Here is a 23,991-nt window from a genome sequence, read left to right on the forward strand (position 1 = left end):
GAGAGAGAGAGAGAGAGGGGGGGGGGGATGATAAAATTTTGGTTTTTTATAGATAATCAATAATCCTCCAGTCCGTCCTTGCTTCCAAGACTAACTGTTATCTCAGTGTACAACACCTTCGTTTTCTGTATATTCAGAAACAAAACCCCACTGAAGATTGCAAAATGTCGCCAGAACATACACTAACACAAAAAAAACGTGTTCTTTATCGATACATACTACAAACCCAACACTGTCTCAGCCGCTGTTAGCTCAACAGGGTGCACCACGAAACGCAAACAACAATTACGTTTCTTTTGTACTTTTTTTATACTGAGAAAGCACTCCTCAGTAACAATAATGTCAGTAAGCACCGTAACATATCATTTTTCTGTGTATGATACGGCATTACAAATGTTTTTTTTAAGAGTGATAACGCGCACAATGTATCACTACTATAATCTCCTTAGCCACTTGCGACACTGCAGTTTAAAAATCCCTTGAGTTTCCAACTTTATCATTAATATTAATATATTTTGCTCCTATGTGAGAAAAGCTCCAACACACACACACACACACACACACACACACACACACACACACACACACACACACACACAAACACACAGCTGGGAACCGATGTTCTAGAAAGTAGGCACAACTGTACCTGGGAATTACAAAATTTGTGAAGAGGCGCCGCTACTTAATGTATGCAGCTCGCCAGATCTGCCTGCCTCCCTTAATAACGAACCACATTAAAGATACAGATGGTGGTTGTCTCTTGAGCAGCAGTTACAAATTAACTGTAACACTGCGCAGATTTAACACCATAGCAAAATTCATTGTGTAGCAACAGAAAAAAAACTGTTTGCTACAGAAGGCAACTATTTGTCTTTTGTGAAGTATGCGAAACACCTCTACACTCTTCGTGCAACTAATTATGAGTGTCAGCAGCAAGCAGCGAAAACTTACGTTTCGTCTTATAGCACTTTTAAAAGAACTTCCACGCATGATTGTATAAAACTGACAAACGTGACATTTTGCACTCCATTTGGCCAAGGAAATCTTCATTTCACACAAAGTGCCAAATTTAGAGAGGAGATGTATACAAAGGACCACACGCACGGAAGAACCACGGAGGCGTAACTGGCCAGCTCAAGTACTGTTGCAAAACGAGGAAAGGAGATTTCTTCGCTGACCGACTATCCTAATCGCACTGAGTGTCGACCAAACTTCTCCACTGAAATAATTCTTGTGTCCTCCTTCACTGGCAGCGAACACCAGATAACATCTGAATAATCAGTATTGTTGCGAAGCTTACACAGGCTGTCACACGTGTGGTTGCCTTTCGTGAACCGGATTCACTGGCGCAGGTGCTTAGTGGAGTAAATGTCAGAGTATTAAATACCGTATACTCTACCGTCATGCTGATCACGAACAAAAATCATTGATACAGTTAGCGATACGATGCGAAACTTATCCATTCCTTTAGAATCATTACACATATACCGGATAAAAAAATCAGTCCTCCCCACGAGGAACTGCGCGAATAGCATGTAACACCCCAGTTCGGGGAGGGAGGCAATACAAGTTTCTTGAAGTATGCCACATTCAGCTGATGCCATTATTAGTTATTAGATCCGATAGAGTTACTAAATGATGGGGATACTGATTACTACGTTGTTTAGCGGGCCAGTCTAGGTTCAACAAAACGTCTTAGTGTTCGTCAAACCAAAGATCCTATCGCTAGCTGGGTCAATGATTTTTGTTCGTGATCAGCATGACGGTAGAGTACACAGTATTTAATACTCTGACATTTGCTCCACTGAGCACTCATTGTGTCTGAACATCAGTGTTGTTATCTTGGAAGAAAGCAATGTCCACAGCATACTCCTAATGAAGATGTAGAAGAAAGGGCAGCACTTGGTCAGCGAGAATGCTGAATTCAACATCACAGTGGACTGCCATTGAGAAGGCACGACAATCGTCTCCCCTCTCTTTCAGTTAGGGTCTTCCTAGGACCATTGTTCTTACACCGTGTTACATGGCGACAAGTGGCACAACATTTCTCGTGGACAGGTTGGAAAGTCCGTGTTGATACACCATAAAATGGCCTACTCCATTTACGGTGTGGTCATGGAAACGTTCGAAAACGTTAGCTCCTTTTGTCATTTTGTTACGTCCCCACTTTGACCCACCTTAGAATACGCTGACTCCATACAACCGACTGGTACATACACACCATTTAACCGCGCCTGAAGGTCTCATGAGCGTCTGATACCAGTTCAGCATTACAAAGCGACCCGTGTACTATTTTAAGACGCGATTAATTTTTTTAGAATTTTGATGAAGATTGGCTCGGCAGTATAATTACTGACTACAGTTATTCGGCACGTGGTTGTTAAACATATCTACTGTGATTGCAGTTTCGAAATTTAGTCACTGTCAAGTATGGTGGGCTTTAATACAGCACTGAATGACTTCATACACTACTATTTTTCCCGGTGAGCTGAGTTATGTAGGAATAGCAACCACTTATCTTGCAAGCGGTTTCTTGCCAGTTTAAAGACAAAAGCTATGACAGTAGGGCAGGGCTTGCCCTTCCGCTGGGAGGCAGCCACCTCGTGGCGAGCGGGCTGCGGCGCGAGCTGGGCCAGGCGACAGCTGCGCTACTCACGAAGTCCTCCGGCGCTCCGTACTTCGAGTCCTCGGTATCATCATCCGCACTTACCTGCAACATAAGCACAAGTACTGTGTCAAACAGCATCACTCTCATCTATATATAAAACAGGAAGCGGTGACCACTAAGACAACTGTTACAAATATACAACTTTCCTCATAACATTAGGAGAAGGACCTTCAGGAACTGAATCTAATTTTATAATTAGGTATATTACAGTGAAGAACCAAAGAAACTGGTACACCTGCCCAATATCGTGTACGGGCCCCCCACGAGCACGCAAAAGTGCCGCAACACGAAGTGACATGGACTCGACTAATGTCTGAAATAGTGCTGGGGGGAAATGACACCACGAATCCTATAGGGCTGTCCATAAATCCGTACAATATCAGGGGGTGGAGATCTCGTTGAACAGTACGTCGCAAAACATCCTAGATTTGCTCAATAATGTTCATTTCCGGGGAGTTTGGTGCCCATTGTAAGTGTTTAAACTCAGAAGTGTTCCTGGAGCCACTCTGTACCAATTATGGATGTGTGGGGTGTCGCATTGCCCTCTGGAATTGCTCAAGTCTGTCGGAATGCGCAATGGACATGTACGTATGCAAGTGATCAGATAGGTTGCTTACGTACGTGTCACCTGTCGGAGTCGAATCTAGAAGTATCAGGGGTCCCATACCACTCCAACTGCAAACGCCCCATACCATTATACAGCCTCCACCAGCTTCAACAGTCGCCTGCTAACATGCAGGGCCCATGGATTCATGAGGTTGTCTCCGTAACCGTATACGTCCATCCACTCGATACAACTTGAAACGAGACTCGACCGACCAGGCAACATGTTTCCAGTCATCAACAGTTTAATAGCAGTGTTGACGGGCCCAGGCGAGGCGTAAAGCTTTGTGTCGTCCAGTCATCAAGGGTACAAGAGTTGGCCTTCGGATCCGAAAGTCCATATCAATGAGTTTTCGTTGAATGGTTCGCCCGCTGACACTTCTTGATGGCCGAGCATTGAAATCTGCAGCAATTTGCGCAAGGTTCCGTTCTTGTATAATCTTTTTCTGGCCGCAGCGATGTCGGAGATTTGATGTTTTACCGGGTTCCTGATATCCTCGGTACACTCGTAAAATGGCCATACCGGAAAATCTCCATTTCATCGCTGTCTCAGAGATGCTGTGTCCCATCGCTCATGCGCCGACTATAATACCACGTTCAAACTCACTTAAATCTTGATAATCTGCCACTGTAGCAGCAGCTATCGATCTAACAACTGCGCCAGACACTTGTCTTACATAGGCGTTGGCGACTGAAGCGCCGTATTCTGACCGTTTACGTATCTCTGTATTTGATTACATATGCGGGTACCAGTTTCTTTGGCGCTGCAGTGTATGTTTTTTTTTCTTTTAATCAAACATGCACGTTTCAAAATGTTATATATCATCATCTGCATGTCTCGCTTCCTTTCTGTGACACATAGTACACAAAATTTTCAACAGTTTCGATTAGTATTACAAATCTAAAATTACCAAACGTCTGTCTTATTTTGCAGCCTCAAATCATTCAGTGGTTTCGACTTATTATGAAGTTATCATCAGACAACCGATTTAAAAACAGAGAACGAGGGTTACATAGAATACCTGGAATTCAAATTACAAATCAAAGTGGCTTCTATACTCAAATACATCTACTTCGAGATGTATCATCTTTGCTTATACCAACTGAACAGGTCAGGAGAGGCGACTACAATGAAAACATATTTGTGCCCTAGTTACTGGAACTAAGGGGTACAGTTAATTACGTAACAGTATAAAGATGACCAGTTGCTATTTTACGTATCAAAGTACGTGTAATTGTACATAGAAGTTAGTTAGATTAGTAATTTAGTTTCCTAGTATTTTACTATCTGATTTTTTCTTTCCTTTTTAGCAGTCCACCTGATGGTGTCTTGGTCGAAATCGGCTTGAATGACAGGGGCCTGAAATATTTGATTTAAAAATTTACAAGACGACCACCGTGATTCTCTAAGGTAGTTTATGCGTAGTCTGTGTAAATTTAAAAGTGAATACAAAGCGAATGCGAAAACTGTTTAGAACGTAGCACAGTCGTCTACGGGAGTAGAGACGAACAATTTTATACAGGACACTGGTCCATTAAGTCGAGAAAAAACATCAAATTAGCCTACATAAACCGCTTAACCTACAGAGCAGGCGAATCGCGCGCAATTTTCAATATTTTCTCCCTCTCTTACGCCACCAGCTTAGTCGGCTATTTCGTTAACATTATTAACTTAAATTTTTCTATGACAGTAATGAAAGAAAGAAGAGTTCTGTAATCGTTATGCAAACGTCAGTTGCGTTAACGATTACAAACTTAACCCTTACAGGCAAAGCAGTATCGTAATGTTGTTGTCGTTGTCTTCAGTCCAGAGACTGGTTTGATGCTGCTCTCCATGCTACTCGATCCTGTGCAAGCTTCTTCATCTCCCAGTAATTACTGCAACTAACATCCTTCTGAATCTGCTTAGTGTATTCATCTCTTGGTCTCCCTATACGATTTTTACTCTCCACGCTGCCCTCCAATGCTAAATTTGTGATCCCTTGATGCCTCAGAACATGTCCTACCAAACGGTCCCTTCTTCTTGTCAAGTTGTGCCACAAACTCCTCTTCTCCCCAATTCTATTCAATACCTCCTCATTAGTTATGTGATCTACCCATCTAATCTTCAGCATTCTTCTGTAGCACCACATTTCGAAAGCTTCTAGTCTCTTATAGTCCAAACCATTTATCGTCCATGTTTCACTTCCATACATGGCTACACTCTATACAAATACTTTCAGAAATGACTTCCTGACACTTAAATCTATACTCGATGTTAACAAATTTCTCTTCTTCAGAAACGCTTTCCTTGCCATTGCCAGTCTACATTTTATATCCTCTCTACTTCGACCATCATCAGTTATTTTGCTCCCCAAATAGCAAAACTCCTTTACTACTTTAAGTGTCTCATTTCCTAATCTAATTCCCTCAGCATCACACAACTTAATTCGACTACATTCCATTATCCTCGTTTTGCTTTTGTTGATGTTCATCTTATATATTCCTTTCAAGACACTGTCCATTCCGTTCAACTGCTCTTCCAAGTCCTTTGCTGTCTCTGACAGTATTACAATGTCATCAGCGAACCTAAAAAGTTTTTATTTCTTCTCCATGGATTTTAATACCTACTCCGAAGCTTTTTTTTGTTTCCTTTACTGCTTGCTCAATATACAGATTGAATAAAATCGGGGATAGGCTACAACCCTGTCTCACTCCTTTCCCAACCACTGCTTCCCTTTCATGCCCCTCGACTCTTATGACTGCCATATGGTTTCCGTACAAATTGTAAATAGCCTTTCGCTCTCTGTATTTTACCCCTGCCACCTTCAGAATTTGGAAGAGAGTATTCCACTCAACACTGTCAAAAGCTTTCTCTAAATCTACAAATGCTAGAAATGTAGGTTTGCCTTTTCTGAATCTATTTTCTAAGATAAGTCGTAGGATCAGTATTGCCTCACGTGTTCCAACATTTCTGCGGAATCCAAACTGATCTTCCCCGAGGTCGGCTTCTATCAGTTTTTCCATACGTCTGTAGAGAATTCGCGTCAGTACTTTGCAGCTGTGACTTATTAAACTGATAGTTCGGTAATTTTAACATCTGTCAACAGCTGCTTTCTTTGGTAATCGTAATGAGGCAGAAAAACAAAGAGGTATAATTCTTGATTTTATGCTGTTAAAATTCACAATATTTTGAGGTAAGATTTACCCAAAGGCAACGAGCGAGGCTGCCCAGTAGTTAGCACACTGGACTCGTATTCGTGAGGAGGAAGGTTCAAACCCGTGTCCGACCATTCGGATATAGGCTTCCGTGATTCGCCTACATCGCTCCAGGAAAATGCCGGTATGGTTCCTTTGAAAGGACACGCCCGATAGGACCAGCGAAGTAAGATGGTCCCTGGTGTAGGCTACACTAGCTGTGGGGTTAATAGCTTCAGTGCCGCGTGCGAACCTTGGCCAGAGCTTGAGACTGAGCGGCAGGCTGGAACCCACGGGCCGAGCTGTGCAGCCGCGGTCGTGATATACTTTCATCCGGCCACAGAGGATGATTTACGTCCCGCGTGGGCGCCGGCGGTCGGTCGGTCGGTCGGCCGGCCGGCGCGGCGCGGCGCGGCTTAAACCGTTTAAAAATATAATGATTCCCTCGCAGGGGCCAGTTGCGCGCCCAAGGAAACCGTACAATAAATCCTCATTCGACGGGCCGGCCAGCAATCCGATCAGCGCTCGGCAAAGTTTAATTCGTCACTGTCATTTCGGCGGCGTCGGGTATTAGGCGCGCTGGCCGGTCGGCCCGCCAGGTCGATACTGGCGATCACTCGCGGCTTGTTGGTCGCTGGATCGATGGCGCAATAAGAATCGAGAGGGTTGGGAGGGGGTGGGGCAGTCTGGGAGAGGCAACGCGGGTGGAGCGGCTCAAATCGGCGGCCGCGAATCGCTGACAGTGGGCGTGGGCAATGTAACCAGCGCGTGATTACGTGCGGCTCTCATGTCGACTTCGCTTTCGATTATCGAGAATGGTACCGTACTCAGCTCGCACGTATCTGATTTGAAATATAGTGAACTATAAAAACGCCAAGTGCTAATAAATTCTAAAAGAAGCGTAGTGTTGTTAGCACACGCAACAGCATTCTGTCGATACGGTATTGAAATAATATAAAATATTTCAGCCGAAAAATAACATCTTGCTTTCTCCCAATGAGGATTGTATTCGGGCTGAGACAGACAGATACAGTGTAACACATACTACATAAACTAATCATTCAAAGTTGAAATCAAAAACTTCTTGTAAGCAGGAGAACACAAACTACACGCTTCACTGACCCCAGAACCAGGATTACCGACCGACAGATATATGTAACGTGTCTCCTAATGTAAGATGTATTGTCCCTAGAAAGGGAGTACATCTTGTAAGGTATGTTTCCATTTGCACAACTGGAGAGATATACCCCGAGATACGTTCACTGAGCCTGAGGTTGAAATATTACGTCTCCTCTTGTCGCCACAATCAGTGCATATTCCTGAGGCAATGCAGCCTTGCTACGGTCGCAGGTTCGAATCCTGCCTCGGGCATGGATGTGTGTGATATCCTTAGGTTAGTTAGGTTTAAGTAGTTCTAAGTTCTAGGGGACTGATGACCACAGATGTTAAGTCCCATAGTGCTCAGAGCCATTTGAACCAATGCAGCCTGCGTAGTAAAATTAATCAAATGATCTTCACCGTCCTCCAAACTTTCAAATTTCTGTAAGTTTCATTGCAATATTTGTAACACTGTAATGGCCTCAATGCCCTCGCCTGGTGCTCTCTGCTCTTGTTGGTATGGACGCAGCCTTACAACTTCCTGTCCTGACTGTGATTCACACATCAGCTTGCCCATCGTCTCTTGGTTAATCACTGTGATTATAACCAAGCTGCTAAGAGAAATTAAGGATAGGTGTGGACATAATACACTTACATAAATAATAGTTGCAGACAGACTCATTTTTTGAACATGGGTGACTCTGAGGTCCGGCTGTGATCGTACTTTTGAGTTATCATGAGGCTGTTTGTTAATCAAATTGTTGGGACGAATGAGGAACAAGATGATTAAACGCTTTGCTCATTGAAAACATGAAACTTCCCCTAACCTTCTTAGACTTCAGCAGTTAGGTACCAGTATACTGCTAAAACATGAGCCCAAACTTGGTCCAAGTGACCCGGAGGTCTACTCTTCTAACAGCTGAAAGACGCGTTGATTTGTTCACCGGGTTCTAAAGAGTCAGCAAGTGTGCTACATTTGTGTGCTATATAAAATCTCGCCTGCTAAAGAAAACTGTCGATTGACGAAAGTGGCACTACTTTTTATTGCCAATCAGTTTATATTGCAGCAGTTCTGGAATACTGAGCTGCCAGGCACTGGTATCTGCTAACGGCTAACTTCATCTCCCAGGAGTATCCCTACGCGTGAAAGTATTGGAGACTCTACAAATTCCTGGCTTCAACGGAAATCGGAAGTTTGGTGGTAATTAGTAACTTTCTAATACAACTAAGTACCGACTCGCTCAAATTAGGGAGAATGCCTCCATACTTCTGTATTATCATCATTATTTCATCATCTCTCGGCTGCCCTCCCATAAACAAAATTGATGTGCAAATTTTCCACTCCTTAATTCCTGAAGTTTCTGGATTAATTTCTAGGATCAAATGCTTCATTTTGTTTAGTCTAATTAATTTTGCAGTTTTACCGCCATCCCTTGGCTTCATAACATCACCCCACAGATCACCATTCTTGAATATTATGGCACCAGTCCTCGAGAGCAGTCAAGTCGAGCACATGTGGGACATCATCGGACGACACCGCCAGAGTCATCCACGAACAGTATTACCCGCCCCTTTATTGAGCGACCAAGTGGAAGAGGCATGGAACTCCTTCCCACAAACTGACATCCGGAGCCTGTACAACACTACGCATGCACATTTCCATGCTTGTATTTAACACTCTGGCGGTTACACCGGTTATTAATGTACCAGTATTTCACAGTTGCAATGGCTTATCTCGCGCTTACATTAATCTGTGATCTTGCGATGTTAATCACTTAAATAAGTCACCTAGACAAACGTATTTCCGAAATTTCATAGTCTACATTAATTATTGTTTGGTGCTGCGGTTCTTTCCGTCAGTGTACGTTCAGACAAGAAGCTGTCCACAGCGCGCCACGTAGCCTCGTTGACGAGGTGAGACGGCGGGCAGGCACTCGCGGCGTCCCAGCCGCCTGGCGACAAACGGTGCTGCCCCCACGCAGCGCACCGCGACTCAGTGATTCACGGCGGCCTCCGCGGTCGCCGACGGCGGCATTACTCCACAACGCACCGCACCGGACTACACCACGGTTACAGCCGCTCCGGTTACCATCACGACTCAATGTCGCTTTGAATTATCATCCACAGGTCGCTGTAATAGAAGTCATCTTTCTGAATCGCACGGTTATAGCTGTAATTCCTCTGCAGCATTGTTAGGCGTATGTCAACGTCTATGGCGAACGTCTGTCAGCATTGGCAAACCATTGTTTGGTATCAATGAAGGGCAAGCGAGAGGGAGAAGGTAAATCGTGATGTGCCTCAATTTGGACCTCAACACCGATAACATTAATCCGCCTGCAAAAGACGCAACTCGATTTTCGAACTGAGATAATGTTTGCTATCAGTCTTTTCACATACCCATCGCCAAAGTAAAGCACTAATAATTTATCTAGAGACTAGAACATATATTAGCACTGCGCTGCCGTTATTTGCTAGTCTTCACATCTCAGACAGAATGTGACCCAGTCATTAATTTCGACGTGGGTTACAATGACTTGCATTTCTAATTTGTAAATTCCACGTGGCTGTGATGAGGCGTTCCAAGAATCTGTTGAGAAAACATAACGGCTAGCAACAACTCCGGTTTTCTTGTACACAGGCGCGGGAAAAGACTGGCAAAATACCGATAGAAGATCAACAACTGGTCGTGGGGTTCGTATCTTGTCATCATCGGAAATAATTAAAGCACAGTAAATCAGTTATGAAATTGGTAGTTAGTTTTAGTTCAGTGGACTATTCGGCATTTTCCTATAGGAAATGGCGTGATGTGTGCTACAGCTTTTCTTTGACCTGACACCCACCCTCGCTTTCTTTCACACACACAGAGCTCTCTGCCCCCCCCCCCCCCCCCCCCGAAAAAATTCTGTATTTGCGTCTTGTGAAATTATTCAGAGCACGCGCCCTGGCACACTTTGTTGTTTCCTGCAAACACTTTTCCACTTCACACAAATTTTTTTATGCAGGTAGTTAACAATAGAAAGGAGAGTTCCCGGACAATAACTAATACTACGTTTCAAACAAGGAACAACGAAAGACTTGTGTTTTTAGAGATTACTGTGTCAGGTCTGCTCTGACAAGAATACAATGTCACAATTGGTTATTTTCCGCACATAAGTTGTTTCAACGACTGTAGATTAATTGTCCTAGACAAATAGTAATAAATGGTAAGCATACAGTGACTTAAAACTACGAAACTCTGAGATCGCAAATCGACTTTTGGTGTTTGTAATGTTCCGTGCCAGAAGGCACAACTGTGTACGAAGTATTTAGGTATAGAGGGTTTTCTGTAATCTTCAGCATTCCTTAAGTGGCTTTGCCTTAGTAGTGCGAAAGGATTCCCGAAATCGTAGGACCTGTATTCAAATACCAGAAGATACACTGAACAGATGCAGCGAATATAGGTACTTTGGGCGGGAGCTAAATAAATTTCATATACTGATTCTTAGACTACGCTTTATATTAAATATTGCACAGTAGCATTACTACCGCACATCTGTTTCAAGTACGCAGGCCGAATCTGTGAAACAAGTGACGGCTTTACAACGTTTCACGTGCTGGAGTGCAAGGAGAGAAAGCGTTAAATGGTGCACCGATCACAGAGGGCGGCCCCGAGAGGCAGAAGAGATCTTTGTTCGGGTGACGCTTTCAACTGCAGCGCGAGCGGTGGCTGGCTTTGCGGGAAAAGACGCCGGGGGCGGCGGCGGCCGTGACAAATGCAGACGTGCCGCTACAAAGCGGCCATGTTTACAGCACCGTGGCTTAGCCGAGAACGCGCGGGATTCGCGCGTCCTGTCGCCGGCACTCTATTACAGGGCAGGCCCGGCCCGCGGGGACACTCCCAAACGACCGCCGTTTGAGCGCCCGCGCCGCCAAAAATGCGTGCAGCGGTGCACTGCGGTTTCATCCACGATAATACGCGGACCGAGCGCAAAAGGCAAACAAAAAAACAAAAAAAGAAAGCAAATAAAAGCGAAAACATTGAGCTTCCCTGGGAAAATGTAGCCTATCAGTTCACAAAACACCGGTGTAACCTACTTCTGCTCAGGCTCGGATAGAGTGCACCTAAATTGTAAACTGTGCTTCTAAATGAAAACGCGGAGCACAGTCTGATAGAGAAACCAACGCAGAATCCAGTGTTGCAGGTATTCTTTAGTGCAACTACCTTAAATGACGAGTTTTTAAGTATTTGCAATTTACGCAATTGGTGGAGAAAGGAGTTCGTGACAGGGCTTTTATGCCATTGCTCCATTCCCACGTCCGCACAGTAGATAGCCAACAATAAAGGTACGGAATTGCCTCAGTCATTCACTAAAACCCGGCTACATTAGCACCATGCAGTTGAAAGTCGGTAATACGATTAGAAATTTAATTTCGTTTTCCTGTTTAATTCGCAACTAGAGCAGCAGGTACTTTTTATCTACTTCCTGTATGTTTCCCCATTTTGCTTGCAGAATTTCCTGTTTCACACAGGCGCTCTCTAGCCTTGCGTTTTTCAGCTCCCGTACTGATCGTACCCTTATATTCAGATATCGGCCGGAAACGCAAATACGTACTATCGTTTCATTAAGAAATATGCAGTATTTTCGCACATCTCTGTGACATCCCTTAAAAACCTTTGAGCTATCAAAATGAGCGGACTGCGGGAGTCCGATCGACCTCGGCTCTGTCCTAGCTAGGGCACCCCGGCCGCGCTCCTCTCTAGCGCCGCGACGAGTGGGTTCGAGGAACAGGAATAGGCCGCAGCCGGATGCCGCTACAGCGAGGCAGTCGGCTTCTCACAATTCTCTAACAATACCAATTGTGTTGAATTACATTTACATTCTGCGTTAGGAGTACCATGGCGTCTATGCACTTGTCCAAAAAATAGAAACTGGAGAAGCCACATTATTGAATGCTTAATGGAAGGTGGCGGTCGAAAACATTTTGCCAGTGTAATTCACTGGTTCCAAAATCTCACTTCCTTATTTTTTACTAACGGCGAATCAAAGACATATCATTTATCATCATCACAATCATCGTCAATATCATAAACATTGCTTAAGATCACTTGTCTGCTAGAATTCAACTCTCCGCGTCTTATACACATATGAAGCAATGCGTAGCTCACGCAAAATAAATGTCTATCGTTGAACAGTTGCATGAAAAAGCAACTGAACTGTAGGTTTGTGTGTGTCTAGAGCCACTGAGAATGCCTTAAAAATACAACATAGCTCAGTCGCACTCAAAACAATGAGCCACGTGAACATAGCAGAATATAAGACACCGACAGCAGAACAAAGTAACATAGTAAATGTTAAGTGGTTATTACTTTAACGAGACAGTTTCTTGGAACAGACTAAACTATCTATCCACTAAGAATCAAGAGGGATTCTGAACACTGTTCTAATTTGCAAAAATAATAAAACGAATGTAGACAAAGCAAATATAAATAATTGTCTGTCGCAAAGGTAAAATTTCCTGAGAAATTTTTCCCAGCTATCTGGGAAAGCAAAAGAGCTTCATTTACAAATAAATATTGCAATAAAAATGTAACGTTCTGATGTAAATTGTGTGGCACGAGGATGTCACACACATCCGGTACCTGTAACGCCCACGAAGCGATTCTTCTTCAGGTCAGCAACTAAGGAACCGATGTCAGCAGCAGACAGCTAGTATAGGGTATATATGTTTACGCAGTGAGCACAGCGTACTGCGCGTGTTCTGAACATCAAATAGGGCTAGTCACATGATTTTAGGACGACGCTGTTTGTCTCCAATTTGCAAAAATAGCGAAGAAACTTCAGTATTACATGTATTAGCCTTGTTTCTGCACGTTTGTCTTTTAGTAACAGGTATAGTGCAGTACTGTCCTTGATACGGATGTAGAAATAAATACATGAACTTTTCACAGGCATGTACAACAAATGTATAATTTAAATGTCATACTGATATGGGGCGCTTCATACAAGTGTGTCGAAAAATATTCGAGACATATTTTATGGCCATGTGTTTGCGAGACAAGTGCTAGATAAATTTGCAAGCGTGTTAGTGTAAACTGCTAGTCAGTGTCTACAAACTGGTGCTACGTTTATACGCAGATAAAATTTATACATGACAGTCTGATTAATTTCCTCGAATTTACGCTTTATTACGTCCAAATTGCAGCACTAATGGTGTATTTTTTCGTGCATAGTGTTTGGTTTTACTTTTCTGATGAGATGGCGAAAAAATGTTGTAGGTATTTCACTTGTCCATAAAAAGCAGGACACTAAATGAAGGAAAATTATAAAAAAATAATGGAGAAGCAGATGGTACAAATCCCTTACAGTATTTACTGCAGGAGTTTCATACTTCGAACGCGTTGTGTTTTTTAGTGACACAGAGTCATTGTAACGCAATTGATTCGAAAAGAGGTACGACAATATGAATGACTACAATAAAATACTTAAAAAACTGTCGCTGGTAGTTACTTCTTATCCTGTTACGGAAAAAAACATAGATAAAGTGGAATCTGAGTTATGATACTGGCCGGATGGAGTGGCCATGCGGTTCTAGGCGCTACAGTCTGTAGTCGTGCGACCGCTACGGTCGCAGGTTCGAATCCTGCCTCGGGCATGGATGTGTGTGATGTCCTTAGGTTAGTTAGGTTTAATTAGTTCTGAGTTCTAGGGGGCTGATGACCTCAGAAGTTAAGTCCCATAGTGCTCAGAGCCATTTGAACCATTTATGACACTGTGGTGAAAGAGCACAATACGATTACTCTTCCCGTCTTTAAGCCAACTTTTGTTCCTGGTATCATATTGTTAAGATGCTGTAAAACACGTACACAGCGTTTCACGGTGCTTTTGAAGGTCATCTCCCTTAGCAGCGATGTAAGAACAAAATACGCTACGCGCTATACGCTCTAAACTGCTATGTTCCAAAATCACGTGACTTGCGCTGCAGCAGATGCTGCGGGCAGAATTCCCGTTCTGCGCACGGAAATACTCACTCCATAGATACCTATACACTACGAATATACAGTGGAAGAGGACACACTCAGCCATTTCGGTGTTCCGACTTCAACTGGTAACACAAATACATAAATCGAACACGAGACTATTTCTGCGAGAGGAGTTCTTCACATTACGGTGGACACACCCGATTACACAGTCTTGCGGCCGTTGCGGGCGCTCGCTACGGAAGACGGGAGAGGACATGGCAGTGATAGGGGGCGGGATTTGCGCTGACGAGCTGACCGCTGCGGCCGCGCGGCATTTAGCGTCCAATTGGCGCGCTAAACCGTTTAAAAATATAATGGTAGCGGCAGCGGCGAGGTGGGCAAGGAGAGAGGAGAGGATCAATTAGCGCAGCGCGGTGGGCGCGCCGGCCGCCAGCCGCCAGCCACCGGCGCCTGTCGATATTTTCACACCTCCCCCTGCACGCCCCCGGCCCGCCCGGCCCGGCGCAAAAAGTGGCCCCCGCGCGCGCCACCACCGGCAATTAGCCACCAGCGCTCAAAAGGCTCGCCTCACACCACAAATCCCGCTGCTCTCCCCCACCGCGTCTTACACCCCTGTCACAGGCGCCACGTCAACTGTTCTGTTAAAGGCTCGCTCAGGAGTATCAGGCCATTCCTTAGCTTTTGCAGTAACAGCCTCCCCTGGTGCTGTCTGCTCTCGCTAGGCTGGCCACCTGCCTTACAGAGCGGCCCACACAGCTTCCTCACCTACGTGCAGGCGGAGTTAACCTTGACCTCTACCGTAATCACTGTGGCTGTGATAGAACTACTAACAGAAACTGCAACAGCTAGAAAAATTATAAAGCTACGTAAATAAGAGCCGCAGACGGCCTCAGACAGACCAATTTTCATGGGTGTTTCACACGTAACTTGACCGTAGTTTGAGGCTTCATTTCATCGAAATCGGATCACAGAAAAAAGATACCGTAATTTAAAGTTTTAACTGTCTGCTCAGCTTAGTAGTCGCATATTTACCTTACTGAGGACTTAGTACATCAGAAAATCAATAGACGGCGCTGCTAGTTTTCTCACTTCAGCGACAGTTGTAATTTCCGTCGTTTACGTCAGTGACATAATTATGCGCCGATATCTTTCTTTACGAAAGCAAACAAACATAGAATTCATTTGATTAGGATATACGGGTTTACTTATTTCACTTTGTACTCCGTCGTCAGGCCACGAGTGGTCTAACGGGACCATCCGACCGCCGTGTCATCCTCAGTGGAGGATGCGGAAAGGAGGGGCGTGGGGTCAGCACACCGCTCTCCCGGTCGTTATGATGGTATTCTTGACCGAAGCCGCTACTATTCGGTCGAGTAGCTCCTGAATTGGCATCACGAGGCTGAGTGCACCCCGAAAAATGGCAACAGCGCATGGCGGCCCGGATGGTCACCCATCCAAGTGCCGACCTCGCCCGACAGCGCTTAACTTCGGTGATCTCACGGGAACCGGTGTATCCACTGCGGCAAGGCCGTTGCCTTATTTCACTTCGTGTACAAAAAAACTTCAAGAAATTACTTTGCTTCTTTCGAAATATTTTATTTATATTTGACTTCTTGGTTACGATAAACGAATTTATTGAGAAAGTCATCCTACTAGGGTTCTCTCTTTACCGACGAAGCCCTAAAAAAGTTACGGTATACAAAGGATGATCTTTCAACTTCCGTTGCGAAGTACGGGCTTATAACTAGTACAGACACGACAAGCTCGCTTAACTCGCGTGGTAACATTGGAAGTGGTCGTGAAGTGTGCTTAAACTGCTCAACTGTCCTGCATGCAGGGCTTGGTCAACAGGAAAAAATTTTAGTAAGTGAAAAAAAACTTAGCTGTTAGGGTTACAGAAACATTTTACGCACCTTATTTGCTACGCATGATTTCGAGCATCATTCAAAGGCGCCTCACACGTTTGTCTATTTTATTTCTTGTTCTTCGAAAAATTATTTCACAAAATATTTGGCCAACATTTTCTCAATTTTTTTTTTTTCATTTTCAAGTTTATTGTGAAAGTGTGATTTTATTGGCACTTCATTTTCCAGAATTTAATAGTTAATTTGAAGGAAAGCATTTTGACAGTTAAATATCACACAATATAACTTTTTATATGCAAACTAGCTAGACTTTGAAGAGATGAGCTTTTTGACACTTCCTTGACAAAGATAGTAGCAGCTTTGAGTGAAATATTTCAATTCTCCCTCAAATCACTTATTATGTTTGCCTAAATTACCTTGATTACTTTCATGAAATTAAATTTTTTCTTCTTCTTTAAAAATAGACCTTACACAGATCAATTTCATACCTCATTTCTCCATTTGCCCTCTTCGTTTAAGACAACAATCCACTGACTAAATTACAGGGAGTCTTGTTTTCGCTTCGCTCAAAAATTTGACCAACATTCAATACGTGCAGCATTACACGAGAAAATGAAGGCGACCAAAAGAAAGAGATTCTGTCAAATTATGCTACGTATGCAGCAGAAGTTTTAGCGTTACATGAGCGGCATTGTGGATTACTCCAAGGCTTAGTTGTGGTCGTACTTTCCAGCTATCATCGTAACATTTATTAGCAGTATAGAATCGCGACGCACTAGTTGTCTAAATGCGCGTTTTTCTTAATTCTAAACACAACACGTTCCGAAAAGACATGATCCCATTATCAAATATCTTTAAAGAAGAAGAAAAAATAAATCATTACTTCGCGTTATTTCAGATACTAACTGACATACATGTCGCTGGTAAGCAAGGAAAACCACATAACTACATTTTGATAAAATTTTGAGAAGGAGAAAACACACTTTCTTAAAATAATACATTAAGCGATACAGATAATGTTACTACCTGTGTAACTATATAGTAGTAGCGTCCCTACTGACAGATAAGAGAAATCCCTGTACTTCCAAATCCCTCTCTGATAATAGAGTTACATGGTGTTGGAATTATGAGGTTTTCATTGCCCACCATCGATATCCTGACGCAGCTGTGCTATGCTTTCCTAAGAGGTAGATATTTATTAAAGCACTGCCGGCCCGAGTGGCTGAGCGGTTCTAGGATCTACAGTCAGGAACCGCGCGACCGCAACGGCGCAGGTCCGAATCCTGCTTCGGGCATGGATGTGTGTGATGTGTGTGTTAGTTATGTTTAAGTAGTTCTAAGATCTAGGGGACTGATGACCTCAGAAGTTAAGTCTCGTACTGCTCAGAGCCATTTGAACCTTTTTTGAACCATTACAGCATTTGTCGCGACGAAAGAGCAACAAGATGCTTGAAGAGTTTGTTCGTTGAAAATCAACAGCATTGCTTGAAGTTCGGAGCCTTCAGTATACAGGGATAGTGCTACAACATGCAGCCTGAACTGTCTGTCCGCGTGGGAGAAACCGCCCGCTGACTTCGTCATGACGGTTCAAAAACAGAGGCCCCACTGATCGCTTTGGGTCCCATAGAAAAACGTTAACAGAAGAATGTGTCGCTGCCTTTCATGGTAAACCTAGCTGACGTTTGCGGCACTTCTAGAAGGTGCACTCTGGAATGCTTAATTTGTCGGGCATTGGCGTCTTCCTAACGGACTACTTCAAGCTTCTTCAGGTGCATCCCTGCCCGTTAAAGCGCTCAGATTCCTGCAAACACTTGGTTTCAACGGAAATTTTCATCTTGGCGATAGCCGTTGCTGGCATTACGGTTAAGTTTGAAATTAATTATAACTATGTATATCGCAAGGCACCTTTATTAAAAGGTGACCGGTTTCGATCATCACATGATCATCTTCTGGCCTACAACTGTAATGTAATACAGAAAATTAGCTACTAAATTACAAAACGTAGATATACCCATAGTGATGGACATGGCTGTGCATGCACTTGTGATCACTGATTTCTCCAACAATGTTTATATATCAAACAACAAAACAAGTTTAATGTATTTACGGCGACAAATACGCCATTATAAACACCTCACACTGAGTTTGAACGAGATCATGTAATACGTTTGATGTTCCTTCTCTGATATTGCAGAAAGACTTGCCAGGCATGTAGCCACTGTACATGATTGCTAGCAGAGGCGGTGAGAAGAAGAAGAAGAAGAAGAAGAAGAAGAAGAAGAAGAAGAAGATGATGATGATGATGATGATAAAGAAGAAGACCGCACTCCGAACGACCACGTAGCACTACCGAGTGGAAAGACCACCGTGTTCGGAGGATGGCACATCGTACTACACCTCTAGCAGTAATTTGAGCAGCAGTTAGCATCACAGTGACACAACAAATTGCTACAAATCAGTTACTTCGAGGACAGCTCCGAGACAGAGGCCCTGTAGCGTGCTTTCCACTGACGCCAAACCACCGCCATTTTCGACTTCTGCTTTTACTAGACGAGGGAAGTGCGCCCTATGAGCAAAGTAATGAAACTGGGTGAGATAAGTTAATAGTAATTGCCAGGAGATAACAGCAGCTGAACAGATAGCATTATTTTGGCAGAGAATTTTCCGGTTTTGTATAGAAACACGATGGGCCCAACGAAATTTTATAAATGAGTGATGATGGTTTGTTCAAGAGAAAAACATGGACTTTAGAAATATAACAGGACTCAGGAAAATACTAAATGTATGTGGGCAGAAGAATGGTTGGTTTCGTTATGTAAATTGTGAAAATTGTATTATAGGTTTATTTTATTTACTTACTATAAAAAGCTGTTTCTCTAGAGAGTAATAAATGTTAAATGGGGTTCATTATCTCGTAACACAGGTCCATTTAGTAACTTAAGCAGGTATATCATTAAACTGAAGTCTCATACACTTTTGTTACGTCTGGAAACTTTGCAACAATTTCCATACCCTTGCTCTTTGAGCCCAGTGAGTCAGCCTAAGTATGATGTAAGAACAGTCCCAAGAAAGATGCCTTGAAGCAGTACAGGCGGGCTGTGAATAAGGTATTTTTTTAAATTTATTGGCTTTCGGGTCGTGCCCATACAGTCATCTTACCGGTGGAATTTCACTTACGACGATGTGGACGCAAGAACAACACCCAGTGCCCGAGCAGAGAAAATCTCCGAGCTGACCACGAATCGAACCCGGGTCCCCATGGATAGCAAGCTACCGGGGCTGGCGTGAATAAAGTAGGACCGCACTGACCTCCGCGATCGAATATTTGAAGCAGATGCTAATACAGCTACGATATCAAACATCGCACGTGCAAATAGGAGCCGGCCGCGCTGGTCTAGAGGTTCTAGGCGCTCAGTCCGGAGCTACGGTCGCAGGTTCGAATCCTGCCTCGGGCATGGATGTGTGTGATGTTCTTAGGTTAGTTAGGTTTAAGTAGTTCTAAGTTCTAGGGGACTTATGACCTCAGCAGTTGAGTCCCATAGTGCTCAGAGCCATTTCTGCAAATAGGAACATTGTTGATTTGATGTTTAAGTCTTACTGCTGGAGGTCAGATTTCAGTCACACTGTGTAATAATGTCGCCAAGTTATTTGAAAACTGTTTTCCCTAGTTGTAATGGATGAGTGCACTACGTGACAGCGAGAACTTTTACAAATTCATCACGTTTTCGGCAGAAACCACGTAGCGCCATTTCTCGTTGAATGTCCACTGACGTGTAGGGAACCTATTGTTAGTTGCTGTACCATTCTGTTCGTACTGTTAATCATAAATATAGACTATATCGAATCCAAACAAAAATTTGCAGTGACTTAAAGATTATCTCTCTGAGAAAGACCAGTGATTAATTTAGCCATCTGGCGTAATTACTTCAGAACACACTGATTTTGGTATCCCACTTGTTGCGCGAAATGTAAATATTACATAATAAAGATTATAAGTGGTACGGAAGCAAGAGGAGCCTTGAAAAATGCGATTTTGATTTGTAAGAAGAGTCTTGAAATATGCTATTCTGATTTGCAGCGGTTCGTATTTAAACCCACTAACACGTTTACCAGTTCATTTGCGATTGAAAACTGCTCTTCAAACTATACTTACAAACTTCTGATCCTCCTGCTTATAACCTGTATAATTTTCTAAATCCACAGATTTTCCTAGTGTCTTTGACTTCCCTCTGATAATCACAGATTTCTATAATTAAAGATAAGAATCTCATTCCTTCTTTTTTTATATAATTTGGTTTCCTTATCATTTACTTTATAAAATTAGTTGTAATCATAGATGGTGCGATTTCAGTGGCAAAATATTGTCCTGCGATGTTCTGGAAGTTTGTAATTTACAGTCAGAATTTCGTTCTTCCTTCTTGACGAGGTTTTCGGTGTTAATTACAAAGCAGGCTGACTTCAACAGCTTCCTACAGCTGTTAAGTTCTAAACTACGACGCAGGTAACTTATTAAAATGTTACTTCAAGTCAGTAATACAAAATGCCAGCACATGTCATTAGTATTACAAGCTATTGCTTTCTTACCGTTTCGTATGATTCATTTTTTTCTATCTTGGTCGTTATCAGTATTTCACTGATTCATCTACGCCGGTCAAGGTAAATGCCGAGACAATTTCTTCGAAATACACAGGGTTAGTTCCCTACTCCACCCTTGTCCATTTCGAGCGGCGATACATAACACCCCACTGTTCTTCCTCTCTGTCTTGTTACCTGTTCCATTTGAAACACGGTGGGAGGTAAACAGATAAGAGAGATTAGGGCTCGTACAGAGGTTTATAGGCAGTCATTTTTCCCTCGTTCTGTTTGGGAGTGGAACAGGGAGAGAAGATGCTAGTTGTGGTACGAGGTACCCTCCGCCACGCACCGTATGGTGGATTGCGGAGTATGTATGTAGACATAGAACAGCCACTGTTGCTACGCATGATATTGGTTTTTTCCCCCTCCTTCTCTTTAGTTTTTCCAGTGAATGTATTTTGCTATTACCATCTCAGTCAAGATGTGGCCTTCGGTTCCACATTACATACTGTACGCTTCATAAAATTAAAACACTTCAATCATACAATATGGTATTACAAAAGGGATTTGTACTAAGACACAATAGCTGCAGTTTATTTTCTTACCGCAATGAGTTTCGATTGGAGCTCATAACAAAGTGGAACATCCGCTACAAAAACAAGCTGTCTGGGAAGTTCTCCGGACAAGTATGTGGCTCATGACAAGCACTCACAGATGCACTGGAATGTCACACATATACCTACATAATTAGCGATTCGTTTACTTGAGCCAGAGAAAGTTATCGAAGATATCAATGGATTTTATTTTAATAAGTTCAGCCAGCTTCTTTAGGCAGTTCTTTCGTTGCTTGTCTAAATGCGAATTAATCTCTAATTCTTCTAAAATATTTTTAATTTAGCTATTTCTATCCTGCGTAGGAGATTAAGATATCAGTCTTGATACATATTTTATTTTAAACTTTGGAGGAGCGTGAATCTTTGCTTATCCCATTCTAAAAATTGTTACGACAACAATTATGGCCCAGATTACAGTCTCTCTTCCGTCTCTCACAGAAGTAAACAACAAATTTGTTACGCTCTACATGAAACATTAAACCTACTTCTCGTACGTACACCTCCCGCAATACGTCATTTTGGGCATTTCTTGTGGCACAACAAGCAGGGAGAAGCGATTAATGTTCAACTACTTGGCGCCGCTGAGGCTAACTTTTGAATCGCGCCCTAAAACGAGAATACCCTCGCTTACTTGGACTCAGGGCAGCCAAAAAGAATAAGCAAATGGCACTTGCAAAAATAGGATACTACCAACAGTCGATCCCAGAGATCCATCGGTAAGCTGTACTTACGCCGTTCCAACTAAGCTGGGACGTTTTCTCGACTGAAGAACGTCTGACATTAGTATTTTGCCCTGGACTGGTACATCTAACATTGGCTGGTTAAGGCAGCAGAAGCAGCACCAAAGTAAGGACTGCAGAAATCGCTGGCAGTCCATAACACGTGACAATAGGCCGGCGATAAAATTGGACGCTGTCGGCCACCGCGCGCGTGTAATTCATCTCTTTGTCAGGCAGCGGCGCAATCAACGGCTGCGTGTCGAAATTTTCGCGCCTGCACTTTTTTTCCCCTTCCACCGAGAACTGGCGTCAACCACAAAAAAGTCCTGTTCGCTCGTCCGGCGATCAGCGAGAGCATCCGTGGCATGGCAATGAGCTCGCAGTACACCGCTGACGCCTTTCTGAGCACCGCGGTATCATCCAAGGCCCCATACACCGCTGATAGAAATGCCACAGACAATTGACAAACAAATGATTTTTCAGCTGCGATGAGCAACACGACTCCAAATGGCTGTCATACAAACCACAGTTGTGGTCCCATCTACCTACCTTGTGTGCCCGTTATTCACGGCCAGAGGAAATACTTTTATGTTTTCATTTACACCTGAAAGATGGGGTAAAAGTCAGTAGATACTCTTCAACCATTAAACTAAGTTTTTGCAATAGTCTATCTCTTCAAGAATTTTTTTTCCTCCCAAATACTTGATACATTTGACCTGCAATAGCATTTAGGAAGACCGGCAGGGGGTATGAAGACTGGTGAAGCGCCTGGCGGTTATATCTCACCGTAAGTAAGTGTTACGTATTGTGCACAAAGAGGGTGAAAGTTCCTGTTACGTTACACGAAAGGCAAACAAACACTGTAACCAGTAACAGCTACAAATATTTAGCACTACCTTTCAAGAGCGATATATACTGGAATAACAAGATAAAATTTAATTTCTGGGAAACGACAATTTTAGACTGAGGTCACTGGAATAATCCTAAGGAAACGTTATTCACTCGCGAAAGAAGCAGCTTACAAAACGGATTCTCGAATAGGCATATAGCTCCTCCAGAAGTAAGTCCCGCCGCACACAGTAGGGTGGCTTAAGGAGAACAGATGTTACTGTAGCTCTAGATCTATAGCTTGTACGCAGTTTGTTTCCTAAAAATAGGCAGCTGGTTGTAGTAGGCTATAAATGTAAATAAGACAATTAGGTCTGTGTTTCTTATTTTTCTCATATTAGGATGAAGGGGACACTTCATGTCAAAAACTGAAGATTAAGAGTTTAACGTTCCGTCGACAACGAGACGAAAGACAAGCTTGAATTGTTTCAAGGACGGCGAAGGAAACGGGCCCTGTCCTTTGAAAGGAACCATCCCAGCACCTGCCTTAAGTGAGTTAGGGAAATCACGGAAACCCAAATCTGGTTGTCCTGATTGGGATCTGAACGGTCGTCCTCCCGATTGCGAGCCCAGTGTGCTAACCACTGCGCCAGCTCGCTCGGTATTTCAATATAAAGGTCACTGCCATTGTGATAACGGTAAAAGCTTATTTTTAATAGTTATTTCGATGGAACACGCATGTTACTGCCTAAAACACGAAATTAAATCAGCACATTTGCGAAATACAGCTTCCTTCTCAGTTTACGCGATGAGAAACAGTCGTATGTGTGTTATTCAAAACTGGGAAAAAATTTCACTCTGGAAAATTGCCTTCAGCAGATCT

At 43.2% G+C, this 23,991-nt stretch overlaps 1 protein-coding gene and 1 pseudogene across 11 annotated transcripts in view; both read right to left on the bottom strand.

Annotated features, from left to right (window-relative positions):
• LOC126267252 (protein bric-a-brac 1-like) overlaps positions 1–23,991 on the bottom strand; it is a 1,659,048-nt gene that overhangs the window by 278,234 nt on the left and 1,356,823 nt on the right. For 9 of the 11 annotated variants that reach the window (XM_049972274.1, XM_049972281.1, XM_049972280.1 and 6 more), the window contains one exon: positions 2,657–2,710. The exons of the other annotated variants lie outside the window; for them this stretch is intronic. In XM_049972274.1, coding sequence (XP_049828231.1) covers positions 2,657–2,710 — 54 coding nt within the window. The remainder of the gene's footprint in view (positions 1–2,656; positions 2,711–23,991) is intronic. 11 annotated transcript variants of the gene reach the window in all.
• Positions 15,926–16,043, bottom strand: LOC126268341 (5S ribosomal RNA; annotated as a pseudogene).

Source organism: Schistocerca gregaria, chromosome 4 (genome assembly GCF_023897955.1).
Source record: "Schistocerca gregaria isolate iqSchGreg1 chromosome 4, iqSchGreg1.2, whole genome shotgun sequence".
In the NCBI taxonomy this organism is placed as follows: domain Eukaryota; kingdom Metazoa; phylum Arthropoda; class Insecta; order Orthoptera; family Acrididae; genus Schistocerca; species Schistocerca gregaria.